Source organism: Colossoma macropomum, unplaced genomic scaffold (assembly GCF_904425465.1).
Source record: "Colossoma macropomum unplaced genomic scaffold, Colossoma_macropomum, whole genome shotgun sequence".
Lineage (NCBI taxonomy): Eukaryota > Metazoa > Chordata > Actinopteri > Characiformes > Serrasalmidae > Colossoma > Colossoma macropomum.
This window is the reverse complement of record NW_023494802.1, coordinates 696578-723573: the sequence shown is the minus strand read 5'-3', so window position 1 is coordinate 723573 and position 26996 is coordinate 696578. Positions and strand designations below refer to the sequence as shown.

General features: G+C 38.9%; 1 protein-coding gene across 1 annotated transcript in view; it reads left to right on the top strand.

Moving 5' to 3' along the window:
• Nucleotides 1-26996, top strand: part of LOC118822071 (cadherin-4-like) — a 501575-nt gene that overhangs the window by 423741 nt on the left and 50838 nt on the right. The window contains exons 6-9 of the mRNA XM_036590895.1: nucleotides 5688-5843; nucleotides 13959-14103; nucleotides 16621-16793; nucleotides 24171-24308. Coding sequence (XP_036446788.1) covers nucleotides 5688-5843; nucleotides 13959-14103; nucleotides 16621-16793; nucleotides 24171-24308 — 612 coding nt within the window. The remainder of the gene's footprint in view (nucleotides 1-5687; nucleotides 5844-13958; nucleotides 14104-16620; nucleotides 16794-24170; nucleotides 24309-26996) is intronic.

Sequence of the window (26996 nt, the reverse complement as noted above, 5' to 3'; positions counted from 1 at the left end):
ATTTATTTATTTATTTATTTGTTTATTTGCTTGCTTGTTTGCCACTTATTTGTTTAGTTTTTTGTTTATATATTTATTTTATATATTTATTTAAACCTATATTTCTATTATTTCTATGCTTTTACTTATTAAATAATCAGTACAATTTTAATTGTTTAACTCATAATTTTTAATTTTATTTATTTTATTATTTATTTATTTATTTGTTTATTTTTATTTTTTGTCATTATTTTTTTTTACTACCCTCCATTTTTCTTTCGTTATTATTTATTATTTTTCCCTGTTTCTTAATTAATTTGTTTATTTTGATTTGTCTCACTCATGGGTTATTTATTTGTTTATAAAAACATACATTTTCTTTGCAGTTTTTTACCTGTTTTCAAATGTTTTCAAAAACTTGTTTTACTTATAGGTTTTCATTTCACTTACATTTATTTATGTATTTATTTTGTTTTTCTAGCTTACATTTTTCTTTCTGTATTATTTTTCCCTGTCTCTTAATTAATTTATGTGTTTTGTTTAGCTCATAGTTTATTTATGTATTTATTTATTTCTTCATTTATTTATTTATTTATTTATTTATTTATTTATTTATCGCACCTACAGTTATGATCTGCCGCTGCTGATGTGAAATTTATCTCATTATGTTTTTCCTCTGGGGAAACACAAACGCAGAGCAGACGTGTTGGTTATTTTTAGAGAGCAGAGATGAGCGCGCACTGTAAACACAAACACGGACGATAGTAACAGTTCGAACTTTAACATGTGCAAATTTTGAACACTCGCTGGTCAAATTCAGTGTTTTTTGTGTTCCTGTATTCCGTGCTCATTTTCTAAGTGAAAATAAGTGAACACACCCTCTACAGACATAATGATTTAATGGAGAATGTGTGTATATGGTTCTACATAGCATCAAACAGAGTACTGCTATGGTGATGATGTCAGGCATGTGTACTATATAGAACTATATAGAACCATTTTCAAAAAGGTTCTAGGTAGAAGCAGATGTGTGTGTATATATGATGGTTAGATAAGAAAAGATGGTTCTTCAAGGTTCTTTAGTCATGGTAATGGGTCTATATAACCATGAACACTCAAACGACTATTTGCGTGGTGAAATGGTTCTTCAGGCTGATGAAGAAGGTGTTGTGTATGGTTCTGTATAGCACGAAATGAGTACTGCTATTGTAATGCTCGTATACTATATAGAACCATTTTCAGAAAGATTCTAGTTAGAACCATACACAACACATACTCCATCAGTTTGTATGCTTAAATGGTTCTCTGCATGGTGAATTCGTTCTTCACACTGATGAAGAATGTGTTGTATATGGTTCTATATAGCACCAAAAAGGGTTCTGCTATGTGTTACAAGCTTGACATCGTCACAATAGACGAGCCCTTTTTGCTGCTATATAGAACCATTTTCAAAAATGATTCTACATAGAACCATATACACATTCTCCATCGACCTGAAGAACCATTTCACTATGCAAAGAACCATTTAAGCACTCTAATTAGAACCACTGCCTTTACTGAGGAACCCTTAAAGAATCATCTTTCTTATATATATATATATATATATATATATACATATATATATAGAAAGAGAGAGAGAGAGAGTTTTCCGGCCGGGTGTGTAATGGCTCTGTATTCCGCCTGCAGCTCTTCAGGACGTGCTTATTAAGTTTGCGCCTGAAGATCCTCACAAATTTGGCAAAAACACTGAGACGAAACAATCTTTCTGGAAATAGAAACGGAGAGAAAGACCCTCCGTCTGAGATCATCAGTCTCCAAAATTACTGCTGTTGTGCTTCTACAACATCATCATTAGCTATAAAACTATAAAGTCCATAAAGCGTCTGGATTAGATTTAATATTATGTGTGTGTTATTCCGGCCGCTGCTGATGTTCCCGATCATTCCCTCTTTATTCATTTATATTCACACTGCAGTGACACTTCACTGCTTCACACTCTCAGCTGGCACGAACCCACAGCTCTCACTGCTGGTTTTCTATACATGTGATCTAATTAATTAAACGTAATAACATCATTTCACAATTAATTACAGTTACTTTTATTCCAGTCTCTCTGTGTGAGTTTGTTTTGGGGAGAAATTCAGAGATTTCATTTCACGACACTGCAGTATGAGATATGATGACCATTAGAGCTTTAACAGCATACAACACATATACTCTCTCACTCTGTACCTCTCTCTCTCGCTCTCTCTCGCTCTCTCCTTCTCTTTTCTGTCTTTCTTTTGTTTTTTTCTTTCTAATCTATCTTTTTCTTCAGTTTTCTCTTTCTTCTGCTTTCTCTCTTTCTGCTTAGCTCTCTCCTTCTGTTATCTCTCTATGTCTCCTTCTCTGTTTTCTCTTTCTTCTGTTTTTTTTTTCTTCTTTTTCATCTCTCTTTCTTTCCCCTCCCATTCACTCTTCTCCTTTGCTCCTGGCTCCTTTTCACTCACACCCTCCTCTTTCTGTTCTCTCTCTTTTTTTGTCACTCTTTCTCTATTCACTCTCTCGCTCTCTGTCTCTCCTTCCTTCTTTCTCCCTCTTTCTCTCTTTTATCTTCTCTCTTTTTCTCTTTGCCCTCTTCTTCTACATTTTCACCCTCTTGTTTGTTCACTCTCTTCTTCTTCTTCATCTTTCTTTTGTATCTCTTCTCTATCTACCTTTTTCTCTCTGCTCTCTATCTATCTATCTATCTATCTATCTATCTATCTATCTATCTATCTGTTTTTTCTTCTCTCTTCCTCTCTTTATCTTTCCCACATGCTGTCCCTTTCTCCTTCTTCTCTCTCTCTCTCTCTCTCTCTCTCTCTCTCTCTCATTTCCTTCACTCCTCTCCTTCTCACTCTTTTCTTTTCACCTGCCAAATTGATGCTGTCACCATTACTCAAAAATGGCACACTGTCTGATGCCCAGCTTTACACTTCTTCTCAAAATGACCCCCCCCCCTCTCTCTCTCTCTTTCTCTCTTTCTCTGTGTCTCTCAGTCTATACTCTCTCTCGTGCAGAAATAGTAGCAGTGAGTTCTTCTCTAATGGTGTGAAAGTAGAGGTCCATGCTGGACCCAATTTTGGGCCTAAGTGGAAAGATTTCCTGAAATGAAACCCAATTACACCCAGCCTCTCTCTCTCTCTCTCTCTCTCTCTCTCTCTCTCTCTCTCTCTCAGTCTCTCTTTCTTATTTTCCTTTCTTTCTAGTTCTCTCCCCTTCTTGCTCTACTCTCTCACACTCTCTTCTTCAGGGTACACCTACCCTGTACTTGCACTGGCGGGCCACTTTATTAGAAACACCTGCCTTGTGCTTCCACTCACTGACCACTTCATTAGAAACACCCACCTTGTACTTCGTCTCACTGGCCACTTATTGGAAACACCTACCTAAATTGGAAACACCTACTTTTGTGCTTCAACTAACTGGCCATTTTATTAGAAACACCCACCTTGTACTTCGTCTCACTGGCCACTTTATTGGAAACAGCTACCTCAATTGGAAACACCTACTTTGTGCTTCAACTAACTGGCCATTTTATTAGAAACACCTATTTTGTGCTTCCACTCACTGTCCACTTTATTGGAAATACCTATTTTGTGCTTCAACTAAGTGTCTACTTTATTGGAAACACCTACCTAGTGCTTCCACTAACTCGCCACTTTATTAGAAGTTTTTTTCAATTACACTTATTCAGTTCAATTACACTTATTCACCTTGTTTTTTTTAATTACACTTATCAGTGTCACTGTTGAGTAGAGTATGATTCAAGAGCAGCTCTGTTTCTGACCGCTTATGAAGGACAGAAGATGAATAACAAGAACAGCGTGTCAACAGATGAGCTACAGTCTTTAATTGTACACTAGTGACTAGATATGTGTGTTTACAGAATACATTTTCTAAAATTCTTTGTTTTTGCTTTATTGTTGATGCGCATTTACAGCGTGACTCGCGTACGCTACAGTAGCTTTAGCTCTAACATCAGCGCCAGAATGGAAGGTTGTGCTCTTGTTTGTTTTGCTGCTTTCCAAAATAAGACTCAGCGGCTGTTTCCTTAGTAACTCCTCTGTTTCAATTTGCCCGCTGTCACTCACCTAATTACTGCAATAATCCAAAGCTCTTAACGTCTGCCTGAGTCTTTTATCTGAGGGACACATACCACTACAGCATGAGCGTCCGCAACAGGGATTCCAGCTGTCAGGAGCTCCAAACAGAAGAAAAATGATACTCGTATGTGCGTGTTTGCTTACTGCCCCGGCTAACGGAGTTGGATATATTGGATTTCTCATCTGAAGTAGTCCAATTGTAGAAAAACATAACGCAGTGTGCATGTCCCCACAGTGCTAATGAAATCTGTAGCCGGGAGACAGAGAGCGAGTGATGAATGATGGAGTGTGATTGCAGAATGGTTGTACGAGCCTGTTTGTACTCAGATATTTCTCAAATTCTTGTCAGGATTGGGTCAGGTTCAAATTTCATGTTCGAGTTTCTCTTTATTATTTTATTTTCCTTTTTTTCACCTTTTTTTTCTTTGCTTTTTTGTCCTCCTTACTTTTATTCCCTTCAATTATTTTTGATCTAGCATATCAGAGTCACACATGTTGCTCGCAGCTAGGAATTTTGTCAGGTTACAGTTGGGTGCTTGAAAAAATAAAGAATTTTGTCGGCTACATTCAGACAGAATTTTTTTGGGCAACAGGGTTCAGACAGAAATTCACTGGGCTGCAGTCAAATTTAATAAGAATTTTATTAGGTTACAGTCAGATTCAGACATAATTTTACTGGGTTACAGTCGGATTCAGACAGAATTTTATTGGGTTACAGTCGGATTCAGACAGAATTTTATTGGGTTACAGTCGGATTCAGACAGAATTTTATTGGGTTACAGTCAGATTGAGATGGAATTTTATTGGGTTACAGTCAGATTCAGACAGACTTTTATTGGGTTACAGTCGGATTGAGACAGAATTTTATTGGGTTACAGTCAGATTGAGAGAATTTTGTTGGGTTACAGTCAGATTGAGACAGAATTTTATTGGGCTACAGTTGAGTTTAGACGGAATTTTATTGGGTTACAGTTGGATTCAGACAGAATTTTATTGGGTTACAGTCAGATTCAGACAGAATTTTATTGGGTTACAGTCAGACTGAGACAGAATTTTATTGGGTTACAGTCAGATTGAGACAGAATTTTATTGGGCTACAATCAGGTTCAGACAGAATTTTAATGGGTTACAGTCAGATTCAGACAGAATTTTATTGGGTTACAGTCAGATTGAGACAGAATTTTATTGGGCTACAGTCAGATTGAGACAGAATTTTATTGGGCTACAGTTGAGTTCAGACGGAATTTTATTGGGTTACTGTTGGATTCAGACAGAATTTTATTGAGCTAAAGTTGGGTTCAGATAAAATTTTATTGGGCTACAGTCAGATTGAGACATTTGTTGGGCTGCATTCAGGTTAAGACAGAATTTTGTCAGTTTAGAGTCAGGTTTAAACAGAATTGTTTTGGTTTGCGGTCAGAATTTTATCAAAACACAATCAAGTTCTGACAGTTTTGTCAGTTTACAGTGGGTCTGGGTCAGAACAGAATACAGTGATGTTGAGATTCTCCAAATGCCCCATTAAAGCTTCACCTCTCGTATGTAATCTGTAGAACTAACTCTTTTTCCTCAACTTTGCAGATCCGCTCGGACAAGGACCGCTCCATCAACATCAGGTACAGCATCACCGGCGTCGGAGCAGACCAGCCACCCAACGAAGTGTTCAGCATTGACCCAGAGAAGGGCAAGATGTACGTCACAAAACCTCTGGACCGTGAGGAGCGTTCCTCATACCATGTAAGTTTAGCTGTGTCTTTATTCAAATTTCAAATGCAAAATCTTCCCCTCACCTGAAATTTCAATGGCTGCTACTTCTGGTTTTAGTTTTGTGACAAACTTTTGTCCATGTTTGTAGATAACAATATATCATACACTGTCAGAAACAGCAAATGGACGATGATTCAGGTTTGTCGTTTCACATAGTGCCACATCTGCAGAGAACAAAGATTGTTTTATGAATTTGATTCAGATATTTGATAGAAGAATCCTTTGTTGTGCCACATCATTTTCTGACATGGAAACAAAGTAAAAATATCAAACCTGTCAATACAGAATATTTATTAAATGTTTTACCTAGTTAATTATAGAATGAATTATATACACTATAAAAAGGTCACTGTAAATTCCTGGCTACTAGTTGCATTACTTTACTGGAGTAATTTACTGGATCATATTAAATGTTAATAACAGTAAAATAACCACTGTGTACTGTGGTAAGTAAACTAAAATAATAGCAATGGACACATATTGGCCATACTTTGCACTGTACATACATTCATCTCAAGTAAGCATTTTTGAACACATTCATTCATTCCTTCATTCATTCATCATCTTTAACTATTTAATCCAGATAGGGTCGCTGTAGCAGTTGAGAAAAGCAGAAAATCCCAGACCATGCTGTCCCCCACAACTTCCTCCAGCTCATTCTGGGGGACCCTGAGCCACTCCCAGGCCAACATGGAGATATAATCCCTCCAGTGGGTCCTAGGATGACCTTGGGGTCTCATCCCAGTAGGCTGTGCCTGGTAAACCCCCACCGGGAGGCATCCATATCAGACACCTGAACCATCTCAACTGGCTCCTCTCAATGTGGAGGAATAGAGGCTCTACTCTGAGCTCCTCCCGAAACACTGAGCTCCTCACCCTGTTAGTAGGGTGTAGCCCACCCTGTGAAAAAAGCTCATTTCTGCCACTTGTATTCATGATTTCATTCTTTCGGTCATTATCCATAGCTCGTGACCACAGCTGAGGGTCAGGATGTAGACCGACCGGTACACAGACAGCTTTGCCTTACGGCTCAGCTCCCTCTTCACCACTACAGTCTGATACAGTGACTGCATTACTGCTGCCGTCTGTCCTAGCCTGTGTCAACAAGACCCCAAGATACTTAAACTCCTCCACCTGGGGCATTTCCTTTCCCCTTGATCGGGGCCTTGTCATGGCGGAAGGGACCCCCAGTAACATTCCCCCGGGTACGGTACCTCGGTGAGTGCCTGGTGGCTGGGCAGTTCACATAACCCAGCCAGGCTCAACCCGAAAAGGTAACATGGGGGACCATGTGGGCCCACCGCATGCAAGGTCCAGCATGGGGGACCGTTGCAGTGCTGAATAGGTGGTGGGAGGTGTCAGAAAGGTCCTTGGCAACAGTGATGTGTTATTACGGAAAATATCTTAAGATGAGTTGATTTCACAGTAAAACGATCAATCCAGTATTTTAATTAGTGTTTAATTTTGTGAAATCCTGGCAATAATTAAGAGTGTAGTTAGTAACATAATGGATAATTATTACCATTAATGAATCATCACTATCATCGGCAAAATGTCAATAATACCATCTGAGAGTTAAGGGTTTTCTGCTAGCTGAGTTTCTGCTCCTTGCATGCTTCTTCCCACGCTTCTCGCTGAGGTTTTGTCAGGAGAGGTTGGGGGTTGAAAGGCAAGTTTATTCCTCGTTATCCGTTTTGACGCTTTTAACTCGTTAAATTGATCAGCGGCTCATTGGCAGACACAACGCCAGCACTCCCACTGTCAATTAGCCGCCACGCTAGCGCTAACAGAGCGCAAAGAGAAGTGGCGTAGTCGACAGAGAGGTGTGTGTTTGTCTAGGGCTGTCTGGGCTAATGAAAAAGTCAGTTTAGTGCTGATCTCCGCGTTTGAAGCCTTCACGCTGTCTGTTTACTGAGCTGATGTCATCGTTAAAGAGGTACCGCAACGCAGTGCTCTTCAGAAACTATCCAGCACTTCACGTAATTATCACGCACACACTCCAACATCAGAGAGAGGAGGAACAATGGGATGAACACATCACCATGCTAATTAATGCGTGAACCGACATTCAGGAGGCATAAACAATGTCACCGTAATGAGGCCCATCAACACGACATCACTTCCCCACAGAGGGACTGACAGACAGCAGAGAGACTATACATGAACATAAACGTAAACATAGGTTTTGATCAGTGCTGCCTGCCAACACTGGTCCATGTGTGAACTTAGACAGGCACATTAAAGTGATAGGTTGGTGATCAAACTTGCACAGTTTTTCCCTAAGAGGCTAATGTGGCTAAGAAATACTGGAAGCCTATACTCCACCAATTAGCATAGCACTAACTGCATACCTACATCATTACACGCTCACCTCAAACATATAGAGTTGTTAAGTAATCTCTTGTAGACTTTATTATGTGAATTCTGACCTATATAAATATAGCTATATGATTATTATCTTTATTATTTAATGCTATTAATGTCATAATTAACCATCTTTCTCTGGAATTCTTTCTCTCGTTTCTCTCTCTCTCCCTCTCTCTCTACTTCCACCCTCTCTGTTTCTTCTCTTTCTCTTCTCTATCTATCTCTCTCTCCTCTCTGTCTTTTGTCTCTCTCTATTTTTTTTCTTTCTCTCTCTCCTTTGTCTCTCTCTCTCTATCTCTCTCTCTGTCTCTGTCTAATTTTGATACATTTTTTAACTTTTAACTTTGTCTTCTCTTTCTCCATCTCACCTGTCTTTCTCTCTCTACTCTCACCCTCTTTTCTCTCTCTTTCTCTTCTCTATCTCTCTCCTCTCTTTTCTCTCTTCTCTCTCTCTCTTTCTCAGTCTTTCTCTCTTTAATCTTTTTCCATGTCTTTTTTCTCTCACTCCTCTTTCTGTCTGTTTTCCTCTGCCTGTCTCTGTACTTCCACCCTCTTTCTTTCTTCTCTTTCTGCTCTCTGTCTCTCTCTGTCCTCTGTCTTTTCTCTCTCTGTCTTTTTACTGCCTCCCCTTTCTCTCTCTCTCTCTCTCTCTCTCTCTCTCTCTGGAAGCATTATTCAGTATTGATTCAATAACTCTGCACAGCCTGCAGTCACAGTGACATTTAGTGGCTCCCTATTCTCTAAACGTCTGCACTATCAACCACACACACACACACACTCACACACACACACACACAGATGAAATGAAGTAGAGGGTGTGTGACGCGTGTCCAGTGTAAGAACAGTGTGCGTATTTAGGGCAGATTTTTATTTGTTTGCTTTGCATGTTTGTAATGTGTTTCGTTTTGAACTTTCCCCGCTGGCTGGGGAGTTTTTCCATCGTCAGCTGAGAGACTTTTCACCACAGTAATGCAGTTTGACTGGGCCACAAGCTGTGACACTAGTTTGGGCTGTAAACTAGGATATTTTTCATCACAGTAGCAGAGTTTGGCTGGGCCATGAACCATGATACTTTTCATTGTGGTAACAGAGTTAGACTGGGCCACAAACTGGGACACTTTTCGCTGTGTTAGCAGAATTTGACTGGGCCACAAACTGTGACACTAGTTTGGGCTGTAAACTAGGATATTTTTCATCACAGTAGCAGAGTTTGGCTGGGCCATGAACCATGATACTTTTCACTGTGGTAACAGAGTTAGACTGGGCCACAAACTGGGACACTTTTCGCTGTGTTAGCAGAATTTGACTGGGCCACAAACTGGGCCACTTTTCACTGCAGTAGCAGAGTTTGACTGGGCCACGAATCAGGACACTTTTTGCTGTGTTAGCAGAGTTTGACTGGGCCACAAACTGCGACCCTTTTCACTGTGGTAGCAGAGTTTGAGTGGGTCACAAACTGGGGCACTTTCCACTATGGTAGCAGAGTTTGACTGGGCCTCACTCAGCCACAAAGCGGGTCACTTTCCACTACAGTAGCAGAGTTTGACTGGGCCTCACTGGGCTACAAAGCGGGGCACTTTTCACTGCGGCAGCAGAGTTTGACATGGCCACTTGTAAGTCAACTGAGACTCCTCAGTAAAGGATGAACTGGAGTTGAGTTGCCTGTCAGTTAAGACCGAGTCCAAGACGAGTCACAATTCAGTTAATAGTGAGTCCAAGTTGAGCTGCGAATCAGTTAAGGATGAATTTGAGTCAAGCTGCAGGTCAGTTAAGACTAGTTTGAGTCGAGTTGTGAGTCAGTTAAGAGTAGTTTGAGTGGAGATGTGAGTCAGTTACGATGAGTTTAAGTCAAGTTGTGAGTCAGTTAAGACTGGTTTGAGTTGTGAATCAGTTAAGATTAGTTTGAGTCAAGTTGCAGGTCAGTTAAGACTAGTTTGAGTCGAGTTGTGAGTCAGTTAAGAGTAGTTTGAGTGGAGATGTGAGTCAGTTACGATGAGTTTAAGTCAAGTTGCGAGTCTGTTAAGACTAGTTCGAGTCAAGCTGTAAGTCAGTTAATATGACTGAGTCGAGCTGTGAGTCAGTTAAGACTAGTTTGAGTGAAGTTGTGAGTCAGTTTTGATGAGTTTAACACAAAGTTGCAAGTCATTTAAGATTAGTTTGAGTCAAGCTGCGAGTCAGTTAAGACTAGTTTGAGTCAAATTGTGAGTCAGTTAATATGACTTTGAGTCGAGCTGTGAGTCAGTTAAGACTAGTTTGAGTGAAGTTGTGATTCAATTACGATGAGTTTAAGCCAAGTTGCAAGTCAGTTTTGATTAGTTTGAGACAAGTCGCGAGGCACTCAACATGCTGGGCCGATGACTCAAGTCTCCATCGCTGGAATCAGTTATACTGTTTATCATTTTCACACACTGTTTCACACTGTCAGATTCATTGCAATGAAATCTTTACCCTCTTAATTATTTCTTTGAGAATTAATCAAAATTTTACTCACATTAACTTTGTGTGCTTCAGTGTGGATGATTGTATATGTGCTTTTATGCGGGTTTACCTGCTATTAGAGGTTCTAGACCTTCTCTGTTCTCCTTTTCCTGATTCTGTTCTTAGTTTAATCATCATGACATGAGCCAAAGAAATTCTAGATGTATCTACAGTCCAGTAAATCAGATTAAACCCACCTCACTCTGAATAAACTCTTTGTTCTACATTCAAACCAGCCTGAACTTTCTCTGCCCCACTGTTATTGAAGATTTGATGATTTTTCCTGGAAACCCACTCCAAACACGACTGTATGAATAAATACATCATTCATGTCATTGATATGAAACATTCCTCTCTGAAAACACTCTCATTTTTACTGCGATCCATGTTATCTTCATCCGTTTTGCGGTTTTGTAAATAGCTGAAGGTAAACATTTATCAGCCGGGGCCCCTTTGCCAGCGTGACTGATTCACATTCAGCCTCACTTTGTCAAAACATTTCACTTCACCAAAAACCGTCACATTAGAGGGGAGAGAAAATGAGAAACAAAAAAAATTAAACAACGGCTTGGTACAGAATATTGATTTCAGCATGAACACGATTTCAGAACTCTGCCATGCTGTTGAAAACAAGGAAAAAAAAGAATAGTTTTTTAATGAATTGTTGCTTATTATTTTTATTCTGTAAGTCCAGAACCTTCACAAGGTCTGATACAGAAAAAATGCATTGATTTTATTTTTAAGTGTCCTTTTTAAGCATTTTGAAGAAACAAAGACAGTTCTATTCATGAAAGACATTTAAGATGGAAAGAAATAAACCAAATCATCTGACTGCATTAATCTTCAGTGTGTATCAAAGGGCCCAAAGCATGGAAAGCCTTTTTTCTTGCTTTTTTAAATAAAATAGTTTGATATAATACATAAGCATTGAAGATTCAAAGCATACTGTTTACTCCCCAGTCCATATACAGAAACTAAGCTACCTTAAGCTGCTATTTTTTTAATTGTTTTTGTGACACCATGAAAAACAATTCCTTTACGCATATCCACCTATTCAGCCTACAGCAGTTTAGCTCATTTAAGATTAAGTTATAAGGAGTGTTTCAGCCTGGTCTGCTGTATGAGGCTCAATAGAGGGCAGCTAATCAGAACAGGGCTGTTTTTACATATATTAGTCTTAAATGCACAGTAACAAAAACAGTTTGTTTAATGCTAAGGGATAAAGCAAGGCTGGAAACTGGTCATACAGAAATGAATTATGATTTTTTTTTGGTGCATTGATATTTCTAATAAAGTGGCCAGTGAGTGGAAGTACAAGTTGGGTGTTTCTAATAAAGTGGGCCGTGAGTGGAAGTACAAGGTGGGTGTTTCTAATAAAGTGGTCAGTTAGCAAAACTACAAGGTGGCTGTTTCTAATGAAGTGTTCAGTGAGTATGTACAAAGTAGTTGTTTCCAATAAAGTGGCCAGTGAGTAGAAGCACATGGCCGGTGTTTTTAATAAAGTGGCCAGTGAGTGGAAGTACAAGGTGGGTGTTTCAAGTAAAGTGTTCACTGAGTGGAAATACAGTGTGGGTGTTTCTAATAAAGTGGCCAATGAGTGGAAGTACAAGTTGGGTGTTTCTAATAAAATAGTAAGCGGAAGCACAAGGTTGCTGTTTCTAATAAAGTGGCCAGTGAGTGTATGTAATCCACAACTATCAAAACAAACCAGAAATCCAGAGCCGGTGGAATTATTCATAAGTAGCTGCTTACATTATGCAGGATTTAAGCCATAAGTAGTGCCTTAAGGTTTAGAACTGTGGTCAGCTTATCAGCTGAGCTGGGCATGTTTTGAGAGTGGTGTGTGTGTGTGTGTGTGTGTGTGTGTGTGTAGTCTCCTCTGATGTTTATATTTTCTCTGGCTGTCATGAATTTGTTGAAGATAAGGCAGCTGCATCTGTCTCTCATTTTATTCAGCTCACCTGAGAAAATGTTTGTGATAAGCTCAGAGTTTGTGTAGCTGGAGCTGTTTGGGTGCGTCTGTCTGTGTGACAGAAAGAGAGAGAGAATGAAATTCCCTCAGTTTTCCCCTCTTAGCCTAAACGTAGTCGATCAGCCAAAACATGTTTGGTGTCTGCAGTTCTTTAGTTTTAACACTGAAGCTACAATGCTAATGTAGCTAACAAGTAATGTAAGCTTATACCACAATAAGCCAGTTGCTAACTACATGCCTAAATCATTGCTATACTCGTCTGAAACTGTGTGGAGTTGTTCAGTATCTCTAATGGACTTGATTATGTGGTTTCTGACACTGCATGACTCACTGTTTTCCATAAACATAGACTAAAGTACATTAGCACGAAGCTAACAGAAGCAGTATCCTGAAGCCTCCATTTTGCCTGTAGAATAGTGTGAGGCACAACATAAGCTAAAACAATTTTAAAACTACTAAAGCACAATAAATCTGAAAAATATGTTATTTACATGAGACCTGTGGTACCTTAATGTTCAGTGTATGAATATCAAAACTTACAAAATAACTGATAGCTGTGATCTTACACGGGGGATGTGTAGTCCATTGATTGTTTACTTTGGGGGTCTTAGTTGTAACAGCATGTTAAACTAGCTTTGCATGATTAAAGTGTTCTCTGCATGGTGGAATCATTCTTCATTCTTCATATGATGTTTTGTGTATGGTTCTATATAGGACATTTTTGAAAATGGGTTGTATATAGCACCAAAAATGGTTCTGCTGTTGTGACAAGTTTGTTACAGTAGAAGCACATCACTGCTGTTGGACCAAAACCTTGTATCTCCAAAATAGTAACTTTACAGGAGAAGAAAAAACATACTTCACTTTTATTGTAAGCAAATGAAATCAATATATATATATATATATATATATATATATATATATATATATATATATCAGTAATTTTGAGCCAGTTCTTTTGGCCAGTTCTTCTTTTCTAAAGAGCATCAGACATTTTCTAATTATGACAAAAACTGGAAAATGACAAAAATGAAAATACAGGGTTTCGGTCAGACAGCAGCGCTGTGCTACACATTCTCCATCAGTCTGAAGAACTATTTCACTGTGCAAAGAATCTTTTAAGTATGCAGATGGTTTCATATAGAACTCATGGTTCTAAATAGATTCTAAATAGATTCATATGGAGTTGTTTTCTGTGTAATGTACCTGAGGTGTCTGATCAAGCTGAGGTGTCTGATGAAGGTGTGTTGTGTTGTGTTTGTGTTCAGCTGCGCGCTCATGCTGTGGATATGAATGGTAATCAGGTGGAGCAGCCGGTGGATCTCTACATCTTCGTCATTGACATGAATGACAACCGGCCAGAGTTTAAGAACCAGGTTTACAACGGCTCCGTCATGGAGGGATCCAAACCAGGTGAGAAGATATCTATCTATATATATATATATATATATATATATATATATATATAGAGAGAGAGAGAGAGAGAGAAAGAGAGAGAGAGAGAGAGTGTAACAGAGTTGTAATAACAATGTAATAAGATGGAGTGTGTGTGTGTGTGTGTGTGTGTATATATATATATGTATATGTGTGTACATATATGAATGCACTACAAGTACTACATTATTACATAGGTTTTACAACTTCTCTCTTACCACTTACTTTCTGTTTTTCACTATTTTTATTTTATTTTTGTCATTCTTGTACCACCCCTTCTGCTCATTACATGTTCTTAAAGCGCACTTTTCTCACCTTTGTGCTCTTGAAAGTGTGTAGATTCTGTTCTTACCTAAGAACGAATCTCAAATAAGAAAATATTGGTGAATGTAGAATCTTCATTAAAACTGCGTGAGTGGATTTTAAGAAGAAATTTTCTCTAAGAACGGTTGGTGAATGAAGCCCAGTGACCTTTTCTTTCTTTCTTTTTTATGCTTCTTTCTTTCTTTCTTTCTTCCTTTCTTTCTTTTATATATTCTCTCTATATGTAAATAGATGAAGCTGTTTTTTGGCTGGTTTTAAGCGAGCTTGAACAGTGAGTGTTCTCTCTGTGTGTGTGTGTGTGTGTGTGTGTGTGTGTGAGAGTTTCTCGGGGGGATAATGATGCCCACCGTGGCACCTGTTCTTGCATCAGAGATGATGAAATAGCAGGATGCTGCAGAAAAAGGAGGAATGGACGGATGGATAGAATTTCTTTCTTTTTCCACTTCTGTCCTCTGGTGTATTGTGTTTTCCGTCCCGTCAGCCAGATAATGACCGGGCTTATTTTTACCCGCCACAGATAATTGGATATAAGGTTTTAAGTGCATATCCAACAGGTTCTGCTCGCTGTGTGGACTGACAACAATTTGTGCTCCATTGTTTGTTTTATTTGTCAGGAGAGTTCTGGAGGATTTGTCTGCAGAACCTGCAACAATCTCTCTGCAAAAGGAAAAACACTTCAAGAAAGGATTTTGCAATACTTCTGGTGTGTGTGTGTGTCTGTGTGTGTTTGTGTATGTCTGTGTGTGTGTGCCTGTGTGTATGTGTGTGTGTGTGTGTGTGTGTGTGTGTGTCTGTGTGTGTCTGTGTCTGTGTGTGTGTGTGTGTGTGTGTGTGTGTGTGTGCCTGTGTGTATGTGTGTGTGTGCCTGTGTGTGTGTGTGTGTGTGTGTGTGTCTGTGTGTGTGTCTGTGTGTGTGTGTGTGTGTGTGTGTGTGCCTGTGTGTGTGTGCCTGTGTGTATGTGTGTGTGTGTGTGTGTGTGTGTGTGTGTAAATAACTTTTAGCTGTAGTTTCTGTGCTGTAGTTTGTAGTTTGCAGTGACCCCTACTGGCAGAGGCAGGAACTGCAGCTACATTTACCCATCTGAGGTCCATCTCTTCTTTTTCTTTCACTCTCCCTTCTTTTCTCTCTCTCTACTCTGTTTCTCTCCTCTCTTCTTTCTCTTTCTCTCTTTCTTCTTTCTTCTCACTCTCCTCTCTTTTGTCTCTCTCTGTTCTGTTTCTCTCCTCTCTTCTTTTTCACTCCCTTCTTTCTTTCTCTTTCTTTCTTTCTATATTTTTCTTTCCCTCTCCTCTCTCTGTCCTTTTTCTTCTCTCTCTCTCTCTCTCTCTCTCCCTCTCTCTCTCTCTCTCTCTCTCTCTCTCTCACTCTTTCTCCCTCTCTTTCTCTGTCTCTGTCAGTGATAGTAAAGTTGGTCTTTGTGGTTTAATGAAGTTTGAAATGGAAGTTGCTGTAACAATTATATGTGTGTGTGGGGGGGTGCTGTCAGAGAGCCAACAGAGACTGACCTGATAATTACAGAGAGAGAGAGAGGGAGAAAGAGAGTTTCACATAGATTTATAGATGATGAATGTCTTGCACTTCAGACAGCAACATTTAAGGAGACCGTACGATTGTGAGAACAGCACCAACAAACACAGACAGCACTGTTTGAAAGTCAGAGACTCTCTTCACTGTTTAACTTTGATTAAACCAGCCAGCAGGTATAAGTTTTTTGTTTTTTTTTTGTGTTAGAAACAAACCAGAAAACAGCTTGATTTTCTCCTCTCTCTCAAAGATTTAAGTTTGAAGTGCAGTTTCTCTGATGGGGGCAGTTTTGGTGTCTACCAGGTCTTCCAGGTGGTTGTTAGGAGTCTCATTTTGTCTAGCTTTTCATCATTTTCTTGAACTTCAGTTTTGGAAACTCCTGTTGCTTCTTTCTTATCTCCTAAAAAATAAATAACATGTACTTAATGGCTGTTTTGACTGTCTCTAACATTTGCACAGTACTCTATCTAGAACAAGTTTTATAATATTGAAAACACTGATTTGTGTGGATGGACTTTATGAAGTGGCCAGTGAATGTATAAAGGTAGGTGTTTCCAATAAAGTGGCCAAAGAGTGAAAGAACAAGGTAAGTGGACTGTGATTGGTTGTTTGGATTCATGTGTAATGACATGACTTTTTTTTCGCAGGTACAACTGTGATGACTGTAACGGCTCATGATGCTGATGACATCACCACCTCTAATGGTATGGTTTATTACCGGATCCTGCAGCAGACCCCCCACAGCCCCATACCAAACATGTTCACCATCAACAGAGAGACCGGAGACATTGTGACCGTGGCAGCCGGACTGGACAGAGAGGTACACACACTTTTAAACCACTTATTATTCATCGTAAGATATACTCAGTACCTGTTTTGAATATATGCCACTGCGTAACTTAGTATATGCAGTCCTGATTTCTTCCATTATTGCATATTTCATCCCCTTGGAATTATAAGGTTCTGTCTGCATTCTGAGCAGCTTTAAGATGTTGAGCTTCAAGGATTTTGCATTCCGAATAGCAAGGCTGATATGAGGAACATGTCTCTTTATATATGAAAATGACAGACACCCTAAATTTATTCCAAATGTACAGTATCAAAATCTGTAAATGAGTTTTCTTAAACAGGTCAAATGCAAAAAGAACCGTCTAATCCTAAGAATCCTAAGGTTCTATCTGACAAAACATGAAAAGAAGCAACGATTTTCAAGGAACACAAACAGTGTTTACTCGTAATTTGTTTTAAAACATAAAATTAGTGTTGTAACAGAGTGTTTGCATGATCAAAAAGTTCAATTTAATGCTTTCTATGACATTTAATGACAATTATTTTTAATATTTATTTATTTGAGAGCCCAAAGTTCATGGCCAGCAAATACTGTTTTTTGGCCTTGTAACTAGCATACAGAGATTTCTCCAGATTCTCCCAATCTTTTAATGTTATTATGTACCGTAGATGATGAAAAGCAAAAGTTCTTTGCTATTTTACATTGAGAAACATTATTCTTGAATTGTTGCACTATTTTACAGAGTGGTGAACCCCTCCTCATCCTTACTTCTGAAAGACTCTCTAGGATGCTTTTCATAACCAATGTTACTCACCTGTTGCCAATTAATCACTAGGTGTTTTTTAGCATTACACAACTTTACCAGCCTTTTGTTGCCCCCATCCCAACTTTTTTCTTGTAACTAAGGTAAGTAAAATGTGGTGTTCCTCAAGGCTCTGTTCTAGGGTCTCTGCTGTTTTCAGTCTGCATACTAGAAACTGAAGTTATATAAGCTTAAATCTTCAGCAGCTGTTATAGGAAAGGACCATTTGTGTTGAAAAACAAAATGAAATATAAAAAAGTTGCATACATACACCCATACATAAACATAATCACACTCAGGTATTTATGTCCAGCTCACATTGACCACACTCATTTGATCCACTGCACTTTTAAACCATTTAATCCCTGAAACTGCAAGCTTATTATTAATCGTAAGACTTATTAAGAATATATAGTTCTAATTTCTTCTATTACTGTATATTTGTCACACTAAATGTTGCAGATCCTCCTACAAAATGTAATATAATGTAATTTTATTTTTGTTTAATTACTGGTTTTGCCACCTTTAGCAGCAACAGCTTCAACCAAACACTTCTTATATCTGGAGATCAGTTCTTCACATCACTGTGGATGAACTTTGTCCCATTCATCTTTGCAGTATTGCTTCAATTCATTCTGAGAGCCTGTGATAGTGATTCCTAAGTAATACATCACTTCCTGCCTCCATCTGCACAGCAATGCAGTGACTTGATGTCATTTTCAAATAACTTATTAGTTGATTGAGTAAGATGGGACCTTTTTCCCCTGTGTGTTAGTGTGTTTCTGTCACTGTATAGAGGATACATAAGGCTTCCTTTATTGTTGGATATACTGGAATTTATGTTTCACTCGTGGGCAACTGAAAAAAAAAGAGGATTTGTGTTTTGATCACTGCGAAACAAATGGTATCTTGTCAAGTAAAATTATCTCAAATCTGGTCAAGTAAATCTAATATTTCTCCTGCTGAGACTGTTCTAGGCTTATTTTAAGATTATTTAAATTATTTCCAAACATTTTTACTTGTTTTAAGTGATTTTATTAAGTAAATCTATCTCACTATATTGGCAGGTAATTTTGCTTGTTTTAAGAAATGTGCTTGAAACCATATCTGGCAATATAGTAAGATCATTTTTCTAGATAAAATTACTTAAAACAGGTAAAAAAATGTCTAGAAATAAGCCAGATAATCTTAAAATAAAAGCACAACCATCTCAAAATAAGAAATATTAGGCTTATCGACTAGAATTAAGATAATTTCACTTGACAAGATACTATTTTTTGTAGTGATGGACAGCTGATGTGGATTGTAGTGATGGACAGCTGATATGGATTTAAACACTGATTATAATGGAAGTGGATCCGTTCTGTCAGACGGAGAAGTTAAAACTCCTCAGAAACGCATCCAGTGTGAATTGGCTATAACAGAGGTGAGAAACACACACATGCGCGGACATATATCACCACCTGATGTATTATTCATCACCTCTCTGCCCATTAGGCCACACTTACAGTAGCATCAGTGTGACAGGATGTTCCTCTGCCATTACACTCACACGCTGTGTGCAGGTACGCAACTCTGTCCACCCACTATCACAGCAGCCTGAGTCTGTCCACCCACCTGAAGCCGCAGGACACACGGATCAGTCCTGAATCAAACACACTGTCTGCTACCTGAGAGTGTTCTGTATGAGTCAGGATCAGTGTGTCCCGCAGGAACAAAACTCACACTTCACACTGCACCTCTCATTGTTGGAGAGTTTTGTTTGTTTGCCAGCATGAAAGAACAGCAACTTACAGCCAGTCTTACTTTTCTTGGTAATGTTTTTTTTTTCAAAATAACCATAGCGTGGTATCAAGTCATTTGAGGCAGGGATGTCAAACAGTTAAAGTTAATAATCATGATTAATTACATTGTGTGATTATACATTTGCTCTAACAGAATTTTTTTTTTTCTATTCAAAAAGTCTTGTAGTGTTGTATTCAAGACCACTAGAGTCGAGTCCAAGATAAGACTGAAACCAGATTACGTTTTTTCCAGAATATACAAATAAAAAAAAGAAACAATTTGTGAGTCTAAATTAAACTGAGAATGAGACAAAACTTATTCCAAATGATTTCAAGACCAAGATGAGAGTGACACCAAATGATGTCGAGATGGAGACAAGACGGAGTCCAAATAATGTTCAGGTTGAGACAAGACAGAGTCCAAATTATGTCAAGACCGAGATGGGACCAATGTCAAGTCCTAGATGATGTTAAGACTGAGAAAAATGATGTCAAGTCCAAGATGACATCAAGTCCAAATGATGTCGAGATCGAAATAAGACCAAGACCAAATGATGTCGAGACTGAGACAAGACCAAGACCAAATTTTGTTGAGACCAAGACAAGACCGAGTGCGTGATGTCAAGTCCAAGATGGGACAAATATCAAGGCCGAGATGTTGAGACTGAGACAAGCTGAGTCCAAATGATGTCAAGGCCCAGATGAGACTGAGTCCAAATGATGTCTAGACCAAGATGAGACTGATTTCAAACGATGTTGAGACCAAGATGAGACTTAGCCCAAATGATGTCAAGACAAAGATGAGACCGAGTCCAAATGATGTCCAGACCGAGACAAGACCAAGTCCATAAATTTATGATCTCGAGACCAATTAGAGTACAACAACACTAGTTATAGTTATGTGAGTGGACAAAATAAGCTTCATTAGAATGTATTTATTTCTTTTAACAATGATTTATACAAAGTGAATGCAGTTTCCAGTTTTCATCAACAGCATCCAGTGAGAGCAACAGTGTCTGCATGAGTGTACACATCATATATATCATACATACATTCATTGAGTGTATATATCATATATATCATATATACAGTCAGTGGTTCATTTCCTCTGTGATTGTAGCCTCTCGCTCCCATAGCACTACATTATGTCTTGTTAGGTTATCCATCGTTGTCCCATGAGCACTGTCCAGCGTAGTCTGCTGAAGGTGCCCTCCAGTGCCATATTACTGATTCACTGATGTGTCGATGTACTGATATTGCTGATGTTGCAACATCAGCGCTATGTTTTGTTTACTTTAGACTAGGTGATTTTCAGTGATGAACAAATTCATAAAGACAGTAGCTGGAAATAACTTATTTTTTATCAAGAGTGCCATCAATGGAACATCTGGCCATTCAAAGTGAGCTATTCATTTGATCAAGAGAATTGCTTACAGTCATGCTACAGAGTGCAAGCAGCAGGGATTTAGGTTGGAACTATGGATAGTTCAAAGGGTCAAATTAGAAAAATATGTTAGCACTGTTATAACTGTTTCAAAATACTATTTTTTGCTCCGCTATCCGATAGCTGCTAACAAATTACTTTGTCCCCACCCTGTAACATAATGTAATTAGAAAAATCACAGCCTTGTAAATAAGGTAAGATATAAGGTTAAATGTGGTGTTCCTCAAGGCTCTGTTCTAGGGCCTCTGCTGTTTCAGTCTATATACTAGAAATTGTAGTTGTCTGTGCCTGAATCTCTTGCTGCTGTAGGAAAGGGCCATTTATGTTGAAAAGCAAAAAAATAAAATGTAAAAGAATTTTGTATAAATACACCCACACATAGACATAATCACACTCCAGCTCACATTGACCACACTCATTTGATCCACTGCTGAACAAAATATGCCACTGAAGGTAAATGCCCCCAATACATCCCCACGCAAATAATATATGTCTACTATTCTGTATTTTTCATGGTGGAATGAACCTCAGACCGCCGTAAAACAGGACCTCCAAACTAATGGTGTTTTTTTTTTACGATGATTCACACCTGGAAGACCTGAAGGATGTTTTGTACAGATGGAGATGCCTGAGGGAAAGGAGATAGGTGCATATGCTATTTTTATATATGAAGTCAGCTTTTACATTACAACATAGAAAACAAGAGGATACATAGCACCAGTCTAAAGTTTGGATGTATGTTTTTCCTAATCTTAAAGATTTTAATGCTTGAAATTTGCTTCTACGCCAATTATAAATCAATTTTGATGTTTATGCATGATATGTTTTAAAAGTAAAAAAATTTGATGCGAAAAAAATCACTCTAAATCTTACACCAGTTCATTTAACTTTAAACACAAAAATGAAATGAATTGATGGCTATGTATGCATTCATTTCCAAAACAAAAATTTTAGATGTTTTTGTGGTTTTTCAGAAGAAAAATCTTAACATCTGTTAACGTAGCACAGTAAATTACTAAACAAGACTTTTAAAATAATTTTTAGACATTCCTGTTGGTCCATTGGTCATGAAGCACTCACCAAATGTAAAGCACAGCTGGCATTTTCAGATGATTTAAAAATCTAATAAAAAAGAAAAAGTTTGCAGGAGTTTCTTATGGCAGCATTTGCTCTCATGTTTGTGTGAAAGCAGTTGATTTGATTTGAGTAGAGTCAGACCACGTAGTGGTTAATTAGGACTCTGTTGAGCACAACAACACTTCAAACTGCTCATCACACAGAGCCTTTCTAATGAATATTACACCTTGTTTACATCTGAATATTGTTTTAATACACACATCTCTCATATTGTCTCTTACTCAGTCTGTTGTAGACTTTAGTTTACAGATCTAAAGGTGCTTATGTAGCTGCTGTTGTAGTACTGTGGAGATGGAAGGATGGAAATTGAGGGATGGAGGGGTACTTGTGTAAAGCAGACCACTATATCTTGTTAGAATGGCTTAAAAATGTTGAGGTTGACAGTGGTCAGTCTTTTGCTTAATGGAGGTCCTATTTGGCTGGTTGTCAACAATTTGTCAAAGCAAATAATGATTGTTTAAATGTGCAAAGATCGAATACAGTGTTCCTCAAGGCTTTGTATGAGGGCCTCTCCTTTTTTCAGTGTAGATATTAGAAACAAATATGGTGTTCCTCAAGGCTCTGTACTAGGGCCTCTAATGTGTTCAATCTCAATAATAGAGACCTAAGACAGTGTTTTTCAAGGCTCTGTATGAAGGCCTTTCCTGTATTTTGTCTAAATACCAGGGACAAAATATGATTTTCCCAGGGCTTTTTACAAGGGCCTGTCTCATTTTTACTGTAGATACTAGAAAACAAATAGGGTGTTCTTCAAGGCTCAGTATGAGGGCCTCTCCTGTTTTCAATCCAGATACTAGATACAAAATATGGAGTTCCTGAAGGCTTTGTATGATGGTCTGTCCTGTTTTCAGTGCAGATACTTGAAACCAAATATGGGCCTCTTCAAGGCTCTGTACCAGGGTTTCTGATGTGTTCCATCTGGATGCTAGAGACCAAATATAGTGTTCTTCAAGGCTCTGTATTAGTGCCTCTCTTGTTTTCAATCTAGATACTAGATACAAAATATGGTGTTCTTCAATGCTCTGTACTAGAGCCTCCCGTGTGTTCAATCTAGAAGCTAGAGACTAAATAGGATTTTCTTTAAGGCTCTGTATTAGGGCCTTTCCTGTTTTCAGTCTCTGTACTTGAGATTAAATATGATTGGTTTTTACTAGGGTCTCTCCTGTTTCCAGTGTAGATACTGGAAACCAAAAATGTTCCTTGAGGCTTTGTACTAGGGCCTCTCCTGTTTTCATTCTAGACAAAGGAGATCAAATTCAGTGTTCTTCAAGGTTCTGTATTAGGGCGTCTCCTGTTTTCAATCTAGATATTAGAAACCAGGTTTTTGAAATGATCTGTGCTTAAATGATATAGATTTGGCTTTAATTAAGTAGTGTTTAATTATCTATGTGTGTGTGCTCAGTTGCAGTCATAGCTATCACCAAATATGAGAAAAGTATGTGTTAATTGTATGTTAATTATTTCTCACTTGCAGCTCATTGAAAAAAAAGCAAGTGCAGTGGAAGGCGCACAGTCTAAAGTTAAAAACCATGATATGAGATGAACCATGAGGAGATATTTTATTATGATATTGTTTTGTTGTGTGTCTTGAACTTGAAAACTTATTGTAGTTTTTTAAAAAAGTCAGAAGTGCTGGCACAAACCTGTCAGTAAAGAATGTATGTCAAATGTAAATGTAGTGAATGGCGTAACTGTAATTTTGTAATTAAATTTAAATAATGCAGCAAAATAACAAGTCTCTAGAGCCTCTAATGGTGTTCTTTTTAAGTATATTTGCAGAAGCCTGTTTAGTTATTTTGTAATATGAAGTACACTGATATCTCTCTCTCCTCCTTCACACTGAGAGATGTTTCTAGCTGTTCTTTAGACCAGCCGACTAACTAATGTCCATTTACTCCGGCTAGCGCTGTCAGTGCTGTGTTTTTCTCTTTTTGTAACTGCCGTCTCTCCTATTAAAGTGAGTGATGTTACAGACAGATGCGCTACAGCAGCACAATAAACACATGCACACACCTGCAGACCTGTAAAACAGTGAGGCAAATGAAATATGTCACTGTGAGCGGCGGGAGCAAAGAGAGAGAGATGTAAACACATAGATTAAATGTAAACATAAACAAATACATTACACTGTGTTCTCTCAGCAGTAAAGCAATATTATCACAATCAGTCATTATAAAAAAGCCCCGGCAGCTCAGAGCTGATCGTACATCTGTTTGGCTGTCTGCTTCTGTTTCCTTCAGAGAGTCTCTCAGTACACGGTGATCGTGGAGGCCACGGATATGGAGGGGAACCTGAATTTCGGTCTGTCCAGCACAGCCACAGCCATCATCTCCATCACAGACGTCAATGACAATCCACCTGAATTCACTCAGAGCACGGTGAGTATGGGCGCCAGATGCACCAAAATCATCTCTATAAAATCACACCTGTGCTCACTCTGAGCACAGTGAATACAGGCGCCAGATGCACCATATTCACCCTTATGTAATCACACCTATACTCACTCGCAGCACAGGGAGTATGGACATCAGATCCACCATATTCACCCCTATGAAATCACACCTGTACTGACTCAGAGCACAGTGAGTACAGGTGCCAGATGCGCCATATTGGCCCCTATAAAATCCCACCTATGCTAAGAGCATGGTGAGTACAGGTGCCAGATACACCAAATTCACCCCTATGAAATCACACTTGTACCCCCTCAAAGCACACTGTGTATGGGTGCCAGATATACAAAAATCACCGTATGGGATCACACCTATAGTCACTCAGAGCACAGTGAGTATAGGCACCAGATACCAGATAGTGAGTAAGGGTGCCAGATACATCAAATTCACCCCTAAACTTACAGTTCCTTTATAGCAATGAGTACAAGTACCAGATTCAGCAAAATCAACCCTACAAAAATACAGCAAGTATACAAAAAACTCCCCACACCATCACCGGCCCCCGCTGATGTCACCAGATTGTGCAACATCCCACCTTTACTTATACAAATTCTACCTATGCTAACTAAGAGCACAGTGAGTAAGGGCGCCAGATACACCAAATTCACCTCTATAAAATCACACATGTACCCCATAAGAGCACAGTGTTTACAGGTGCCAGATACACCAGAATCACCACTGTGAAATCTCACTCAGACACACTAAGTATGTGTGCTTGATATACCAAAATTCTCTCCTTACAAAATCCCTCCTGAACTCACTCAGAGCATTTGAATAAGAGTGCTCCGACAGCAAACCCTCCCCTCCAACAAAATCCCCTCTGAGTGCTATGAGTATGGGCAGAGAGCTGGTCACTGGTTGAAGTATGAATGGGAAGCTCGTAACACTCAACAAGGCGTCTGTTTGCACTTCAGTAAAAAGAGCCTCCCCTCGTTTTCGAGATCTGCACAAGCGCAGTGAGTTTTTTGGGCATTACTGAGCCAAACGCTACAAACTATTTATGAGGTTTTATGCAATTTTATCAGTGATTTTAAATATATTTTCAAAACAGTAATTTTACCGTCAGTTTAGAGCATTTTGGTCTCTCCCCATTCAAAGAGATGGGAGTCTGGTCTTGTATGGACAGAAATAACTGCCCAGCAGCATTGCCAAAATGGATGCCAAATGAACAGACTTGCCTATAAAGACTTTGGTATGGGTGCCATGTCATGCAAAATCACCCCTAAACTCGCAGCAAAATCCCCACTCTGAACTCATTATAAATGTGTTGATTGTGAGCCCAAGGTCATGCAAAGTCGCCCACACAGAATTACCTCTATAAAGTCCCTCCTAACCTCGTGGAACACCCCCAAAATTCACACAGAGCCCAGTGGATACAGCAGCCAGGTCACTTCACCCCTCCCTCAAAGTCACACCTACAAAATTCCACAGATACACCAAAAAGCCCCCTACAGAATCCCCTCTTGACTCACACAGAGCACATTGAGTATCAGTAGTAACCTAGCTGAACTTGGTAAGTAGAGGTGCCAGCCATGGCAAAATCACCCCTACAAAATCCACCCAGAAACCACTCACTATGAGCACAATAAGTATGAGCACGAGATACAGCAAATAATCACTATGAAAGTCTCATAAACTCTCTTGTAGCCCAGTGAGTATGAGTGCTAGATCATGCAGTATCACTGAACTCACAAAATCCCCCTTCTGTACTCTCAGAGAGCACAATGAGTACAAGTACCATATTCAGCTAAATCAAACCTATGAACACAGCAAGTGTAAAACAAAAACTCATGTCACCAGATCATGCAAAATCCTCCCTAAACATTTACAAATACAGTGAGAATGTGCACAGGTCATAGTGTATTACTGAGTGTGTATGTTTGTATGTAAGTGTATTTATTTATTTTATTTTTTTTGCTTATTCCTGTTATTTTTGATAGAAGTTTGGGTTAAACTGTATATAGGCTACTTCATAACAAAGTTTAGAGTTTCACTTTACCATCTACTGCTATTTTTTGTCCTTCCCCTGTCATTTGTATTGTGTTGCCTATTACAGCTAAAGCTAAAAGAGCTCTGGCAGCCTTGTTGAACCTTTCTAACAGGCAGGCTGTGGGTCACTCTCAGGTAAATTGTTTTGGGCTTGTCTTATTGGACCCAGAGCTGTCACAAACTGTCACAGTAAACCTGGCAACCCGGACACAGAATTAGTCCAGTGGGCCAAAGGCAAATGACAGAAACCTGCTTCAGCTGAGAGAGAGAGTGTTTGTGTGTATTTATCTCCTTGTGGGGACCAAATGCCCTCAGGATGAGGAACATGAACATTTAGTCGTTGTGGGGACATTAGGCCGCCCTCTGGGAAAATGCTTGTTCCCTCAAAAACTGCAATTTTTATTAGGCAAAAAAAGCATGGAGGTGGAAGGATAGAGATAGAGGGATGGAGATGAGATAGAGGGGATGGAGATAAGATTTTAGCAAATTTGAAAGGGATGGAGATGGACTTGCCATAGAAGGTTGGGGATGGAGATGGAGAGATGAAGATGAAGATGGAGGAATAGAGATGGAGGGAAAAAGATGGAAGAATGGAGATGGAGGGACAAAGATGGAAGAATGGAGATG